The sequence below is a fragment of the Aspergillus luchuensis genome, chromosome 1, assembly GCF_016861625.1.
Source record: "Aspergillus luchuensis IFO 4308 DNA, chromosome 1, nearly complete sequence".
Classification (NCBI taxonomy): Eukaryota; Fungi; Ascomycota; class Eurotiomycetes; order Eurotiales; family Aspergillaceae; genus Aspergillus; species Aspergillus luchuensis.
In genome coordinates, this window is record NC_054849.1 from 441559 (window position 1) to 458146 (window position 16588).

Consider the following 16588-nt stretch of genomic DNA (forward strand, 5'->3'; position numbering starts at 1 on the left):
ACCGGGCGCTGGAAGGCAACTCTCGGGTAGGAAGCGCTTGCAGGGGTCTAATCAGTGTCACACTAATCTGACACACTCATTGGTCCCCCCAACGCGGCCATGTCCGATGCATAAGCCAGTCAAGTTGAAGCACTGGCAATCACATCATCTTGATGAGGGGGTGTTAATTTCCAATGCCCGACAGTGGAGCTGCTGGGCGGCAGGTTATCAGATTATTGATGGAAAATCATCGGTCGACCAAGGATGCTGCCTTAGAGGGCACCGGCGCCTGAGGCCCTGGTTCATTCCCCTCTCTCTAAGCCCAATGCGGTACCGATATTGCAGCTGGAAGTGACAATCTCCTCCTACCATGGACTCGCGTCGAGTCATTCTCCCACAAACTGCTGAAAATGACGGGGTTTGGGCCGAGAATCATGGATTGTCGGCGGATGGATCCGTCGAAAACTCGTTTGGACCTTCCTCGCTCCCAGGACGGCCTGTCCAGGAAGTACAGCGGTGTTCTGTCCGATCCGTGAAGCCAGGCTATAAAAGACAGTAGCCTACAGTGCCGGAAAAGAATTTACGTAGCAGATCAACCACATTTTCCAATATGAATATAAGCCTGGGAAAGGTGAAAATTGCAATCGGTGCGAGTTTCTCGTTTCCATAGCCCCACGAAAGGTTTTGCTAATACGGCTTGGCTTCTCCTTAGACCGAGGAGGCACTTTTACTGACGTCTGGGCCGGCCTGCCTGGACGGTCGGACATTGTCTTCAAGCTCCTTTCGGTTGATCCCGCCAATTATGATGATGCACCCACAGAAGGTATTGCGTTTTGGCACGATACCATTAGGTAGAAGCTAACCCTGTCAGGTATACGTCGCGTACTATCTACATACTACGGCAAGGAGATACCTCGGAGCCATCCACTCCCAAAGGCAGATCTAGAGTTCATTCGTATGGGAACAACAGTTGCAACAAATGCCTTGCTGGAGCGGAAAGGCACACGGCATGCATTTCTCGTTACCAAGGGATTCCGCGACTTGCTCAACATCGGATATCAGTCGCGACCTCGACTCTTCGACCTCGACATTGTCAAGCCGGCTGTTTTGTACGACGAGGTCCATGAAATTGATGCTAGAGTGACGATTGAAGGATTCGATGAAGACGTCGATGGGCTCTTCAATGCCACCGAAGAAATACCTGGTGTCCTGGTCCGCGGTACAAGCGGTGATATGGTGCGTATCTTGAAGCCAATAGACGAAGAACACGTCCGTCAGGTACTCAGGGAGCTCCGTGGTAAGGGCTTCGACACACTTGCCGTCTGCTTCACCCACTCCCATATATTTCCAGACCACGAGGTCAGAGTTCATCAGTTAGCCATAGAGGAGGGCTTTAACCATGTATCATTATCCTCTGCTGTGGCAGCCAACATGATCAAGATGGTACCACGAGGCAGTTCAGCATCAGCAGATGCATATGTCACCCCTGAAATAAGAAGGTATTTGGCCGGGTTCATGAAGGGTTTCGAGGGTGGAAATCTTGATGGTGTGAGGTGCGAGTTCATGCAGTCCGACGGAGGACTCGTTAGTCACCACCAATTTAGCGGGATAAGAGGCCTCTTGAGCGGTCCTGCAGGTAAGGACTACCCTTATGTCTACTCTTCTATGATGCTAATTCCATAGGGGGCGTTGTTGGATACGCTCAGACCACTTACGACGAGATCTCGAAAATTCCGGTGGTGGGTTTCGACATGGGCGGGACGTCAACGGATGTGTCACGATACGGAGGGCAATTTGAGCATATCTTTGAGACTACCACTGCTGGCGTGGCGATACAGAGTCCTCAACTAGATATAAACACGGTCGCCGCGGGCGGCGGCTCGATGTTGGCCTGGAAAAAGCGTCTTTTCGCAGTTGGCCCGGAAAGTGCATCGTCACACCCTGGACCTGCATGCTATCGAAAACGCGGGCCTCTTACAGTGACTGATGCGAATCTTTTCCTCGGGAGGTTACTTCCGGATTATTTCCCGAAAATATTTGGCGAAAACGAAAATGAGGCTCTAGATTCGGGCACAGTACAGCGAATGTTTGAAAATTTGACGGCGACGATTTACTCGGACACGGGAAATAAAATGAGCCCGGAAGAGGTAGCCTGGGGGTTTCTTGACGTTGCTAACGAATCAATGTGCCGGCCAATCCGGGCTTTGACTGAAGGAAAGGGATATGACATCGGTAAGTGCATGACTTGTAAACCCGTATATTGTCATTGACTGTGTCCCAGCAAACCATCATTTGAGTGTTTTTGGGGGTGCTGGAGGGCAGCATGCTTGCGACGTCGCACGCAAACTCGGCATATCCACCGTCATCATCCACAAATATTCAAGCATCCTTTCCGCATACGGTATGCAGCAAAATCTCCCAGATGTGGACACGAGCTGACCTAGTAACACAGGAATGGCGCTTGCGGACTTTGTGCAAGAAGCTCAAGAACCAGTTAATGAAGTTTATGGAGATGAATCCCGTACCAGGCTTCTCAGTCGGCTATCACTGCTGCGAGACAAGGTTCGCCGCCATCTAAACAGTCAGGGTATCTCAGATGGCGACATATCCTACCAGCGGTATCTTAACATGAGATATCAGGGAACGGAGACAGCGATCATGGTTCTGCAGCCAGCAGATGGCGATTTTAAGCAGGAATTTAAAAGAATGCATCTGCGGGAATTCGCCTTTTTGTCTCCTGACGAAAGGCCTATCATTGTGGATGACGTGCGCGTCCGAGGCGTTGGGTCTTGCGGCGGGCTTGAGAAATCAGATGGAAAGAGACTGGGGCAAAAGCTCAAGTACGCCTCTTTCAATGTTGCACGGCCGGAGTTTGTGGAGCGAACGGTACGAGGCCCGACGTTTGTTGTCCGATCACGCCAATGCTAATGGTCACAGACCAAAATCTACTTTCCAGGAACTGGAAAGATTTCCGCTCCCGTCTTTCTACTGCCTAAGCTAGAGCCGCTAACTCTCATCACCGGACCAGCTATTATTATCGACCAGACACAGACCTTGGTGATCACGCCCGGAGCAGAAGCTAAAGTGTTGAGTAACCACGTGGTTATCCATATCAACGACTCGTCCAGCCAGATTATACGAAGTCCTGTCTCAATGCACAGAGTTCAGCTTTCGCTATTCTCACATCGCTTCATGAGTATTGCTGAGCAGATGGGTCGCGCTCTACAGAAGACGGCCGTGTCACTCAACATCAAGGAGCGGCTGGATTTCTCATGCGCGCTATTTGGCCCAGATGGTATGTTGACAGATTTTGAATAACATAATTTGGACTAATATGATATAGGAGGACTGGTCGCCAATGCACCTCATGTCCCAGTACATCTTGGTTCCATGAGCTACGCGGTCAAGTACCAGCACGAGCTCCACGAAGGAAAGCTTGCCCCGGGGGATGTACTGGTGTCCAATCATCCTGAGGCAGGTGGTACGCATCTGCCAGACATCACGGTGATAACTCCGGTTTTCGAGAAAACGGGGAAGCAGATCGCATTTTACGTGGCTTCCCGCGGCCACCACACTGATATTGGTGGCCTTGGGGGAACGTCCATGCCACCGAACTCCACAGAGCTGTGGCAGGAGGGTGCTGCGATCAGATCTTTTAAGCTCATTCATGCTGGAAAATTTGATGAATCCGGTATCACCGAAATCCTTCTTCGTCCGGGTCAATACCCGGGTTGCACGGGGAGCCGACATGTGTCGGACAACATCTCCGACCTCAAAGCGCAGGTTGCGGCAAACCACAAGGGCATGATCTTGGTGCAGGATCTTATCAAGGAATATACCCTACCAGTGGTGCAGATGTACATGAAAGGCATCCAATCGAATGCTGAATGGGCGGTGCGGGACTTTCTTCGCGCCGCTATTATTACGAAGGGCACCCACCTCGTTGCAGAAGACCAAATGGATAACGGTTCAGTGATCAAGCTCACGGTCATAATTTGCCGGGATGGGTCTGCTGTGTTTGATTTTACTGGGACTGATTGTGAGCTGCTCAGCAATATCAACGCGCCCCCAGCAATCACCTACTCTGCCATTATATACAGCCTACGTGTTCTCATCGGCACTGACATCCCCTTAAACCAGGGCTGCCTCACACCGATCGATGTCGTCCTACCAAAGGGCACATTCCTGAATCCATCCGCAGGCCCCGCTGTTTGCGCTGGGAATACTCAAACATCGCAGCGACTCGTGGATGTCATCCTCAAGGCATTTCGAGCCGGTGCCGCCTCTCACGGCTGCATGAATTGTATTGGCTTTTTTGGCGAGGGCGGCAAAGATGCCGAGGGTAAGAAGCTGAATGGGTACGCTTACGCGTTCGGAGAGACAATCGGCGGTGGCTCTGGAGCAACATCCTCCCGGCCGGGGGCATCCGGTGTACATACGCATATGACCAACACGAGGATCACCGATCCGGAGAGCCTGGAAAAGCGCTACCCGGTCATCTTGCGAGAGTTTGCCATCCGCCCAAACTCGGGAGGAAAGGGCGTGAACAGAGGCGGAGACGGTGTGGTGCGAGACATTGAGTGCCGTGTTCCGCTAAGCTTCAGTGTCATCACTGAGCGCCGCACTGTTGCGCCTTATGGAATGAACGGAGGTGAACCGGGACAGTGTGGAGCAAATTACTGGGTTAGGAAGATGAATGGGGTAGAAGGGAGGATTGGCGATGGATAAATATGGGAGCGAAGAACATGGTGAAAATGGAGGCAGGTGATCGCGCTGTCATTCATACCCCTGGAGGAGGGGGTTGGGGGCGAGTGTTTGGTGAAGGGTTGTATGGGAAGGAAGAAATCATTACGTACCCGTACCCCCGAGCGTCGGGGAGTGTGGCAGCCCGTATGATGGCACAAGAGAGTTCTGCATGACATGCCGAGCGGTTTATATCTCAGTTCTTCAGATTGTTTCGGGTTATGACTGTTGCGTACGTGATGATACCAACGGGTGGCTATCTGATATTTTGTTCGGGCTACGGGTGTTGAGCGCGCAGGCGTCGACCAACCCAGCCTACCTAATTAGTGGTTATATAGACTGAGTTAATGATTGTTCAAGTAATGATTTAAAGCAACTGGACGTGCCAAACTTTATATCGAATTGACTTTGAACAACTCCCTGACACCTCCATGACGTCACATCCAACCCTACTATCGTCTCCCAGTATATTCTCCATCGCAATTCCACACAATCATACTAACCTCCTCGTCCACATCTCCTATACCCATTCCCAGATCCCATACTTATACCCAGTAGAAAATCACTACCAAAATGCCCCCCGCCACCGCCCCTCACCCCGATCAACGCGGCATCGAACCGCACCCCGACCTCCCTCACAACACGGCCCACGAAGTCGACTACACCCCCCACCCAGAGAACTCCATGCCCCTGCCCCCATCCCGGCAATCCATCCAAGACCACATCATAGCCCTATATTGCGGCAGTGCCTCCGCCGAAGACATGAGCGTCTACGCAGAGCAAGCCGTCTACGACGATCCATTCAGTTACTGTGATACGCGGTAGTAGCCCACCCCCCATCACCTATCCCCTTAAAGCCCTATACTGACAACTAGGGGGGTCCGGTACTTAGGTACAAAATCGCCGGCCAATGGTACGGCATCCCGAAGCTATTCAGCAAGAGTGAGAATCTAGGGACGGAGGTGGTGTCGAATACGGACGATGAGATGGTCTGGAAGCAGAGACAGAGGTATACATTCCGCGGGATTGGAGCGTCCCGGACGGAGGATAGTTTGGTGAGTTTGAGGTTGCAGGATGGGGAGGATGGGGAGAGGGTCGTTTATCATAAGGATATGTGGAGTGAGAAGGATTATGATCATCAGGGGTTTGGGGCGTTGATGAAGAAGGTTAATGGGTATGTTTGTTTCTTTATTTCTTTTGTTTTGCTTTTGGGGGGAAGTTGGGGTAGAGTTGGGCTAATGGTTTGGTTTGGTTTAGGGATAAGTTGACGGGGATTACGAGGCCGCCGGAGGAGCTTTAGGGACATTTTTGTTGATAATGGGATGGGATGGTGTGGGTGTTGGGGTCTGGAGTAATGGTTGGAGGTCAGTGTGTTGATATTCGAGCTGTTGGGCTATAGCATTGAGGTATTTTTGTGCTTTTGGGTTGGCGGCATGGTGTTTGGTAAGTGGGTATTTTGAAAAATGTATAGCAGGGGGTATATGGTAAATCTATATCTTGTGTTTCTGGGCCAATCATGTTCACTCTTACATCTGTCAAAGATACAATCCTGCGAGTAGATACTGTAGTCATTACATTCACGGACTAGAGACATTCAATAAATTTAATAATCATATTTGGGCGAGAGGGCGGATCATACGCTGAAAAATTAACATAAACATTGCATGGAATACATCACCCCATCCTCGCAAGTTATGCATAGTTACATTATGATGTGCAAATTGCTTTTCTCAGACTCAACGTAAGCTATACTGTAGAGGAATCATGTTGGTCATCACACTCCATGCCGGGCCACCGGAAGCGATGCATGTATGTCACCATTATACTATATCCCTTAATTATCAGCACACCTACCACCACTACCAAAGTACATAGCATGCATCCCTACAGATTCATACCCTCTCCCAACAACAGCACACAAGTTCCTCCCAACAACTTCTATCACCCGCAAAGCATAATGGACCCGAATATTCCCATAAATCCAGTAATAATAACCCACCTGCAGAGCACGAAATCAGACAAAGAAACTCCAGAAACAACTTAATCATAGGCTGGGCGAACGTAAGGTTCGGCGCTATATCCCGCCCTCGAAAAAGCAAACAAGGTTATATATTGACTGTGGCGTTCCGCAGTATGCAGGATGGGCCATCATGATGTAATCTGATCGGTGTGGTGGGTTAAGTTGTGTTCGGCTGTTCTCGGGGATATACAGGTACTTGATTTATGATGTAGGAAAGATGGGCAGAGTATGTACGAAGACGTGGTTGTTCATTTTATTGGGTTGTAAATGTGTATGGTTGGTGTTGAGGTGTTGATGAATTCCGGGATCCATAGATTAGAGTATGGGGTAGGGATAGAGGCTAAGTACACGGTCGCATGACATGTTTCTTCACCTTATATTGGTATAGTCTCATGCTTTATGTCTAGTGATGTGTGCGCGCTAGACATATTCGAATCTCTTCGTCCTGCATGCGACTTGTACAATGGACTACTATAATAGTCTGAAGGAATAAAATAGTTGTAGTAGAAATAAATTGCGCGAAACATGCACTTATGATGGTATATTGCAAAATATTTATACCCCTGCCATCACTGCATTACTATTCCTATACAATTACCCTACAACACCTTCACCCTCACCCCCTGAGTCCCCGGCTTCGGATGCGGAAGAAACATATCCCGATAGACATCGACCGACTCACGTCCCGTCTCGAACAGTTCAAACTCAAAGTTCCGATACACATTCGCCAGCGAAATGTACATTTCCGCGTAGGCGAGGTTGATACCAAGGCACGACCGGGTGCCACGACCAAACGAGACGAGGTATCGCGTCAGTTTCCGCCCGTCTGGCGCGACAGGGTCATCGAGCCAGCGCTCGGGTTTGAAGGTAAACGAGTCGGGAAAGATCGCTTCGTCGTGCGAGACTGAGTAGTTGTCCATACTGATGATGGTGCCTGCCGGGATGGTCCAGGTCTTGTAGATGAGGGGGAATTTGTCGCTGACACGGGGTGAGCGTTGCACGATGCCGTAGGACATGCGGATGCCTAGTTTGTAGGTGTTGTGGTTAGTTGTGGTACTAGTATGCAGCAAGTCGGAAGGGAGAAAATGCGCACATTCTTGGATACATCCCGTCAGGTAGGGGAGCTTTTCTAGCTCACTCAGGGGAGGAAAGTTGGTCGGATCGGGGATCGCTGTTATCAACTCTTCGCGCAGACGCTTGTATATTGACGGAGTGCTGAGAATGTGGTAGCTGGCGACGGCCAGTGCGTATCGCGTGGTTTCGAATCCTGCTCCAATGACGGTAAAGGCTTCCTCGCGGAGTCGTCGCAGGGTCAGCTCTTCAGGTGGTAAGCCGCCTTCTAGCAGAGCGTTGAAGACGGTTTTGCGTTGAGATTCTTTCATCGTCCCGTATTCTTTGCTTCGGAGGAAATCCGTTATCTGGGATGCCATTTCCTGTGACAGTCAGCAGTGACCCGGGCCATGGTGGTATGTATAGAGCCATACCCTGTTGTAATGGTTGATAGATTTCAGCCCAGGATTCATTGTCTCCACAAACTTTTGAGGAAGTGCATTCATAATAACACCCACCCAAGGGAACTGGACCAGAACATGCACCATGTCGAGTAGATCAAACATGGCCTGGATGAAGACAGATCGAAAGTCCGGTGCATTGATGAAGCCATAACCGTCGTTGAAGCAGTAATGAACAATGATATCAGACGCAATACACCCCCACATCCAGTCAAGACGCAGAACCTTCCCAGTGCCTTGGTATTCGCGGCGAAGCCGGTCGCAGAGCTTGTACAGCTTATCCTGCATCATGGGGGTAGCATTGGTAATGGCCCGCTTGGAGAAGAACGGGTTGAGCGCAGCACGTCTGGGCTTATGAGCTTCATGTTTTGGGGTCGAGAAGGTACCCTTGGCATTGTCGAAGCGATATTGAAGATGTTCTGGCTTATTCCATGGGAGGGAATTGGAGAACATCTCCTCGAAGAACGACGAGTCCCTGATGTGAATCTCATTCGGGCTGATGCGAATGATGGGTCCTGAGGAATGTAGTGACCATGTCAGCTTGCTGAGTTTGCTGGCTCTGGCATTGTCCATGATCTTGTGACTCACCGTACTTGTCATGCAGTTTGTGGTACTGGAACAAGAACTGCCCCCCGGGCGACTTGAAAACCTCATAGTAAGTTTCATACCAGTATGTCAAACCAGCCAGCTTGGGACCAGGAAACTTGGCCAAGGGATGGAAGGTGAGTCGATAGATTCCCAATCCGACGGAGTAGACAATTAAGGTGGCCGTCAAGACAGCACACAAGGCAATAGGGGAGTCAGCGACCGATGAGAGGCCGGCCACCAGGCCTTGGATCAAGCCCATGATGCCAAAGGAGATACATGAGGAAAGAGGAGATCCCCGAACGGTAGGGATCCTGGCGGGACGTGCAGATATATCTAGATAGGCGTTTGTGGGTAGCAGGGGGACCGACAGACAGACAGACAGCCAGCCAACATAGTTGTCCCGAGGGCTTGGGTCCGCGCCAGAAATCCCGGTCACGGATTCTGCAGTGGAGTTTGACAGGCCCCCTTTAGTGGACCGGGCCCGTGCGAACTATGCCCTCTAGTTGGAGCGTCAATTGGTAACCATCCAGGGCTGGACGGGCGGCATCGGCAATGATTCGAGCGCAACTGAAGAATAGACCCCGCTGATAGACAGTCGCTGCCTTTTCTGCAACGCGAGGAGCAAGAATCCAAAGTTGATGGTTGGCCAGGCTGAAGGGGACGATGGGGCGGATCGGCCGCCCGGCTGCTGTAAGCCCTTAGGTCAAGTACTTTGTGCATGATTCACGCATCGCCATGACAAATCTACGTTGAGTTTGTTCAATAACGAGGATGAACCTTAAAAACTCAAGGTCGAGGCCAGTGTGGGCAAGGCATCCAAAGGTACTCCAAGGCACCATGACGGGAATCCGGTTTTGAGCCAACTTTGGGCCTTTCCCGCGACGGTGCGGGCCCGGGAATTTTGCCCTCCACTGACCCTTGGCTGTCATACAGCAGACAGTGGTACCTCTCGCCTATAGACTCTCGCTAGTCGCTAGAGTCTTTGAAAGGATATTAGAGTTTTGCTGCTTTGACGTGCGGCCGTCCAAGCTGAAAGTTACTTCATACTTGGGCGGGCCCAATTACTATTCCCTATCCAGACTAAGATAGCCGGGGTGTTCGCAATTCCGAAGTCAGTCTGTGTCTCTCTCACACCCTCAGACTCAGCCGGGGATCCACCATTCTGCAGCGATACGAAGTGGATCCCCTCCCAACATCTCACCAACAGGGGCTGTCCATTCTGCTGGTTTTCTCTAATTTTCTCTCCTGAATGGCCTCTTCCCTCCATCACAGTGGAGACGCCTGCAACTTGGGGTTCCTACTGTTTTAGGGTAAGTCCCGGGGTTTCCGTCCCGCGTTGACTGTTTACTGATTTTGTATGTTGCACTTCACGGTGATGCGAATGATGTGCCAACCTCCTACCTGCATAGGGGATGTACTACCCACATCCGACGCACTTCTGCACGGCCCAAAAGAATCATCATGCACTCCCTAATTCGTCATCCCCGTCCCCCTTAGAACAACACCGCCAGCCTGGGAGAGGCCGGGCTTAGACCCCGACCAGTCACACTCGATATTAAGCTTCACCGGCATAATGACTAGTCAGTGGAGAGAATCTGTTCTCCCATCCCGAGGCTGAGACCGGAGACCTCCAGGCTCGTCTTAATCAAAGAAAGTCCGATGGGTCCATTCCCCACCCTTCGTCGGGATTGACCTTCTACTGCATTCCTCAAAATCCCGTCAATGGACAGAGTGGTGCCATGAAGTCTGACCGCCAACGTCAACCCATAATGTTGGCAGACGGATGGCTGACCCATCCTATCCTGGCACAGAAGGCCAATGCTCTACCACTGATTATGCTAGCACAGAAGGAGCTGTTACATGCAATTTCCTTTCCGTGTCTGCACTAACAACCCGTGCCACATCTCTTCCAAAGTTGCCTCCTCATCGTCCCTGTAATAGGAGCAACTGACAAGAGTCACAGCGACATTGAAATATTCCTTCAATGACCTGCAGGTATATCACACATGGAACCTTGCAATTTGCAATTGTCAGATCAAGAGGCCCCCATGGACTGGTAGAAGCGTCTCTCACGAAAGTACTCGAGTCCAGAACAATCTACTTGACTAGCGTGGTAACCTAAAACTCGCAGCAGGCCAATGAACGCTACAACCCCTCATCCTCATGCGTAACGGATGCATTCCCCACTGCTCGTCTCTGCAGAGCAGTCATACCATGTGCCCTCCTGTAGTTTTCCCGTTCACCCGTTGCACGTTGGGACGCATGTGTACGGATCGTTCCGATGTGCGAATGTCGGTCATGCGGCGGTTGCCTATCCACCGAGCCGGAGACCGGCAAAGCCATTGAGGATGTTCCCATGACATGTGGAAGGATGCCTTGAGTTGATGCTACGTATGACGACCGCCTGACTCATGGGGTTTGTTGCCTCGCACATGTCGACATGGCATCACAGAGCCAAGTATTACCAGCTACCCGGTGCCCGGTTACCTGAGGTTCTTGGGTTTCACTGACATTTTGCGAGAGCAAGGCGTGACTAGGAGTTGCTGTGTCGTATGTTGTGACACTAGTCGGGAACGCAGCTGTCGTGGAATGATCTCACGCCTTCTATGATTCTCTACTCGCTAGCCTGTGCTAATTTAACTGAGACTGCATTCCCCGACGAATGATTCAAGTCTACTAACGCTCAACGCTGCCTACTGTTTCGAATGCTGTTGCTTTCCGTGACGGCGACCTGTTGGAAAAGCGCTATACCTAAAGCCGATCGAGGATAATTTCAAATCTCTTCATTTAGGTTTGGATCGGAGACTAACTTCACTTCGGGGAAAGACTGCTTGTAATAATGGCTGCGGTGAAACGACACGACGCAGTTGGGATCCGTGGCCTCATTTAGGCTGCTCCTGGGAAGGATCAAAGTCCCCGAATGCGTCGCCGACCTCCTCTCCGCGCAAATACTGCAGCGGGGTCTGGAAGCCCACAAACCCAATATTGGGACTGGATACCTCGTATCCCATCACTTTCTGAGCCTCCGGAGACCAGGACAGTACTTCTTCGGCTGTGTCGGCAAGATAAACGTTCTCCTCCTGTCGATGAAATCCGCGCGTGAAAAACATGCCATGTACTACCCGTCGCTCATTTTGTGTGACGTTCGCGCCCCCTGCATGGTACAGTCCTCCCAGCATCACCCAGCAGTCGGTCACATCCAACTCCGCCGCGACGGCCTCGTCCATCTTGGGTGCCCGGTCGGAACCCCACAGGTGACTACCGGGGATGGCGATGGTGGCACCATTCTCGACTGTTGTCTTGATCCCGGGAACCATGAAGGCCATCATTACATCCGAGCCCACCCGATAGCCCGTAGTGCTCTGGTCTTCATGATCTACATGAAAGTTCTTGTCGTCACGGTGAAGCCGCTGTGCCTTGGCACCAGGCCCTATGTCAAACGTCATCGCGATCGAGCAGATCGCCTCGCTGGTATATGTGTGCTTTGTTTCTCCATAGAAGTTGGAGGTTGTCTTATCAACAAACCTCGCTGTCAGAGCACGGATGAGCGGATCGACCAGCCAGTTCTCCCGGGTAGTTTTGCTACGGCCTGCGAGGTTCGCACAGCGGCGTGTTTCAGGTGGAAAGAGGTCACCCTGATATTGTTAGACATGCAAGGGTTCGAAAGGGTCTGTCCACCCACCTTCCAGGGCTTGTCGGCATCAAGGTAAGGCTGCACTTCCTCGTTGACCTGCTTTATAGTTGCCGCATCGGTGAAATCCTTGATGATACAGCAGCCATCCTTGATGATAGCTTGGATGATGGCCTCCACGTCGGCCCGGTCGATGCGTTGAACTGGAGATTGCTTAACAGCCATAACAGCAAGAGCAGACTTTCGAGGTGGTATAACACGATGGCAGTCTGCATATCGAGCGGTAGGACGGCTTCTTATCTGTTCTAGTGGCAGCTCGGTTCAAGTATGTGACCCCGAAGCGGAGTATCTCCAGGCTGTTTTGGCAGGTGGAGCCGCAGTCGCCAATCATCCTACAGCGCTTCTCCGCATCTGGTTGTCTTGTGACGACGTGAATGGCAGTTCGATCCCTAAGTGTCTCAAGGTGATAACATATCATAGCCAAACCCCGCATGTACAGCCAATCATCATGGATTCAAGTATCAACCATCCTGACTTCTCGTGATAGTCTTGCTCAAGCTTCCTTACAACTCTGGGAGGCTAGATACACTGCATTATGACATTCCACGCCGCTTGTTTCTACTGACAAGCCGGAAAGGTGAAATGCGACCGAGGCCGGTCCCGTTGTTCGACGTGTGAGGAGCGGATGCTCGACTGTGAGCGCATATCGGACCCACCGCGCCTGCTTTGGCTACCTCCTTGCACTAGCCTCATCCAGGAAACTGCCTAGGAAGAGCTACATGCACGCAGGCTGCCTTTAATTTGTGCCATATTCTTGGGGTGGTAGCTGATTCAAGGTACAGTTACTGACAGATCATTGTGGTAAGACGCCACCTTGCCCCAAATGCCTTGGAGCAGCTGTCACTCACAGACGGTACCCGCTTGAATCCACCTTGGATGAACTGGACGGGCAAGGGTTCAGTATGGGCACACGTACGTGCTGGGCAATGGGCTGTTCTATGTCACCTTTCCAGGCAGTTCATAAGCCCTTAATAATTACCTTTCATCGGTGCGTGAGGGGCATCAATCCACAAACTTACAACCATACGTTCAGCAGAGGACCCCTTATCTAAGTTCAACAAGCAGACGCAAAGAGCTTTGAATTGATATTCGAATACATGATGACCGGGAGTCGCCGTGTATGAAGCACTTGAAACTTAGACGAGGCAAGCCTTCATTAGATGGCTAGGACGATCTGGGGAGAGCACCGGGAACCGTATGTTTACCGTGGCCCTTGACATTGTGCAGAGGTATGGCACGTTCGAGACCTACCTGGAATGCACAACATTCCGAGTACTGGGAGCCCGAGAAGACCTGATGAGCTAAGGATGGGGGTTTTGAGTTAACTCGGAACGAGCACCTGCGAAACCCCTTATCTTGCCAATCGTTCCCGTGCGTTAGCAGCAACCAACTGAGGTCCGAATCCCCGTCTAGCTGATTATTGATAGGTCAGGAGCGAGTCGGATCAACCACTGCTTGCCTCTTATCAGTGCGGAGATCTTGGATTGGGAAGGTGAGAGCGAGTTGATATACTGATAGTCACATACCCTACATGCAACACCCTATTCTAAAGACCATTTTGTTTCCCTTGCTTTGGCGATCGCTCAATCGCCCACGAATTTGGTTACTACTTATCTTGCTGTCATGGAATCCCAATTGAAAGTAATCAATGGACCAGATAGCTCCTCGAAAGTGTGCAGTGAGAAACCACTGGATCTCACGCCCACACATTCGGTGGACGAAGGTCAGGTAGACTCCGACGTGGAAGGATCAGGGACACTGCATCGAACATTAACTCCACGTCTGATTCACGTATGCTCCATCTCACGACCCAAACCACACAGTATACTGATTACGACAGGCAATATCTCTGGGTTCCAATGTCGGAAGTGGTCTATTCATAGCGACGGGGAAGGCTTTAGGCGAGGGAGGCCCAGGAAACATGTTCATAGGCTATTTGATCGTCTGCATCGGAGTCTGGGCCAACTTGCAAACATTGTCCGAGATGACGATTGCGTTTCCCACTTCAGGCAATTACATCGACTACGCCGATCGATGGGTTGACCCAGCATTGGCTTTTGGTGCTGGCGTTGCAGAATGGCTAGGTGAGTGGCCAAGCTCAGACCTTCCCACGGTCATGTGAACTCATCTATTGCTAGGATGGACGACCGTGTTTGCGTCCGAAGGGACCTTCTTCGTGCTTTTAGTCAACTTCTGGGCCGACGGGGCCATTCCTGAAGCAGCTTTGCGTGAGTCTCCTTCAGCATATACGCATGGTACCTGCTTACAACTGTAGTCACGATATACCTGGTTATCTGTTTGGCGGTCTTCTTGGTGCCGAACAAGTATTTCGGCTGGCTTGAATACTTTGGCTCCTTAGTAAAGGTGCTACTATTTCTCTTTATCACCATAATATCACTGGCGATAATCGGTGGTGCCGGTCCGTCAGGGTATGTACGAGATGGAAGTACATGGACAGAGCTCCCAGCATTCAAGAATGGTTTTGGTGTGAGTACCCCATGCAAATCGTGTTCCGATCAGAGCTCAGCCATAGATACAGGGATTTGCCAACGCCGCATTACTTGCTATCTGGGGCACTGGTGACCAGGTCTTCATCGGAGTCATGGGCGGCGAAGCCGAATCGCCTCGCTACTCGATGGCACACGCAGCCAACCTAGTCCCATGGCGAGTAGCGGTCTTCTATCTCGTTTCCGTGGTGCTCGTGTCGATCATTGTTCCCTCAGACGACTCACGCCTACTAGGCGGATCCAGCGTGACCACGTCCCCCTTTGTGATTGCCGTCGAAGACGCCGGAATCAAAGGTATTCCCAGTCTTATCAATGCGTGCCTGATCATCGGCATCCTCGCCATTGCTCTAGAAGGAATATTCCTTCCATCACGCATCCTCCGCACTATGGCACTTCAAAAACTACTACCCTCATTCATTGCCAAGGTGGACGATAAAGGTCGTCCGAGATGGGCCCTATCCATTACTGCCGTTGTAGGAGTCACAATCACCTACATGAGCTTGAGCGGTGAGCCTCTTCCCAAAAACAATTCATAACTTCCCTAGCAATACTAACGAAGACAATCATAGCCGGCGGCCTCGAAGTCCTCAATTGGCTCATCGCCATAACCAGCGCCTCCTTCTTCACCAACTGGGCCATCATCGCAATCACTTCGTTCCGCTTCCGCGCCGCCATCAAAGCCCAGAACAGCACCCTCCTAACAAGTCCCGCCTACGCATGGCACTCCCCCCTATGGCCACTAGCTCCAGTCACAGTTCTTATCATATCAACACTACTTCTCATCTGTCTTCTCTATCTGGGTATCAAACCAGTAAGACACCCTCCTCTCTCTCTACCACACACTAACCGTAACCCCTAACCCCCTCACTAATCGACGATAGATGGACGACTCCTTCTCAGCATACAACTTCTTCTCCTACACCATCGGACTCATATTGATTATCGTTGCCACGGTACTGTACAAGATTGTCTTTCGGACCGAGTGGCGCGATCCAAACACTGCTGATCTGGGTACGGGAAGGGCAGTGTTGACTGCTGAGGATATTCGGCGGTTGGATGTGTATTATGGTATGCCGAGGTGGAGGCGGGTGGGGACGTATTTGCGGATGTGGTAGTTATATTTCTGTCTCTGGTGGTTTGTTGTATGGGTGTGTTAGGGATGGGGTGGATAATTGTGGGGGTGTGGTGTGCTTGTCTTGTTACGCAAATGGTGGATGATTGCAGATTCTTATGTTGGGTGTACGTGTCTAGGTTTCCTGATTTAATGGATCTCTTTATGGTATCAGATATATTGGTATTCGTATCATCATCTACTTTATATGAGACATAGGGTCGGCTAGTCTAGTACAGCGCGAATCTAGATCCAAAAAAGGAAACTCAAAGAAATAAGAAAGAAATAAGAAGTCAAGTACTAATCCAAGCGCCTAAATCCCACCATCCATCCATACCAAATACCGATCCAAGGTAGTCACCGAAAGCAAAAGCACAAAGCAAGCATTCCAAGACCAAAAGAACCCCTACTCATAACACATCAAACATGCAAAACCCC

General features: G+C 50.9%; 5 protein-coding genes across 5 annotated transcripts; 3 read left to right on the forward strand and 2 right to left on the reverse strand.

The window, feature by feature from the left end:
• Window positions 1-589: 589 nt before the first annotated feature.
• AKAW2_10160S (uncharacterized protein) lies at window positions 590-4707 on the forward strand (the record flags this gene model as incomplete). The annotated part of the gene is made up of 8 exons (XM_041684102.1): window positions 590-626; window positions 692-802; window positions 851-1615; window positions 1663-2211; window positions 2261-2380; window positions 2432-2865; window positions 2917-3274; window positions 3323-4707. The coding sequence occupies 8 exons, from the start codon at window positions 590-592 to the stop codon at window positions 4705-4707; spliced, it is 3759 nt and encodes a 1252-aa protein (XP_041536880.1).
• Window positions 4708-5295: 588 nt separating this feature from the next.
• Window positions 5296-6022, forward strand: AKAW2_10161S (uncharacterized protein; the record flags this gene model as incomplete). Its single annotated transcript, XM_041684113.1, has 3 exons — window positions 5296-5543; window positions 5615-5896; window positions 5980-6022. The coding sequence occupies 3 exons, from the start codon at window positions 5296-5298 to the stop codon at window positions 6020-6022; spliced, it is 573 nt and encodes a 190-aa protein (XP_041536881.1).
• Window positions 6023-7341: 1319 nt separating this feature from the next.
• Window positions 7342-9100, reverse strand: AKAW2_10162A (cytochrome P450; the record flags this gene model as incomplete). The annotated part of the gene is made up of 4 exons (XM_041684124.1): window positions 7342-7766; window positions 7836-8175; window positions 8227-8768; window positions 8842-9100. 4 exons carry the CDS (start codon window positions 9098-9100, stop codon window positions 7342-7344), a joined length of 1566 nt encoding a protein of 521 aa, XP_041536882.1.
• A 2623-nt stretch (window positions 9101-11723) lies between these two features.
• Window positions 11724-12697, reverse strand: AKAW2_10163A (phytanoyl-CoA dioxygenase family protein; the record flags this gene model as incomplete). The annotated part of the gene is made up of 2 exons (XM_041684135.1): window positions 11724-12476; window positions 12524-12697. The coding sequence occupies 2 exons, from the start codon at window positions 12695-12697 to the stop codon at window positions 11724-11726; spliced, it is 927 nt and encodes a 308-aa protein (XP_041536883.1).
• A 1458-nt stretch (window positions 12698-14155) lies between these two features.
• On the forward strand, window positions 14156-16154 carry AKAW2_10164S (uncharacterized protein; the record flags this gene model as incomplete). Its single annotated transcript, XM_041684146.1, has 7 exons — window positions 14156-14323; window positions 14373-14616; window positions 14671-14760; window positions 14808-15019; window positions 15072-15546; window positions 15609-15850; window positions 15921-16154. 7 exons carry the CDS (start codon window positions 14156-14158, stop codon window positions 16152-16154), a joined length of 1665 nt encoding a protein of 554 aa, XP_041536884.1.
• Between the last annotated feature and the right edge of the window lie 434 nt (window positions 16155-16588).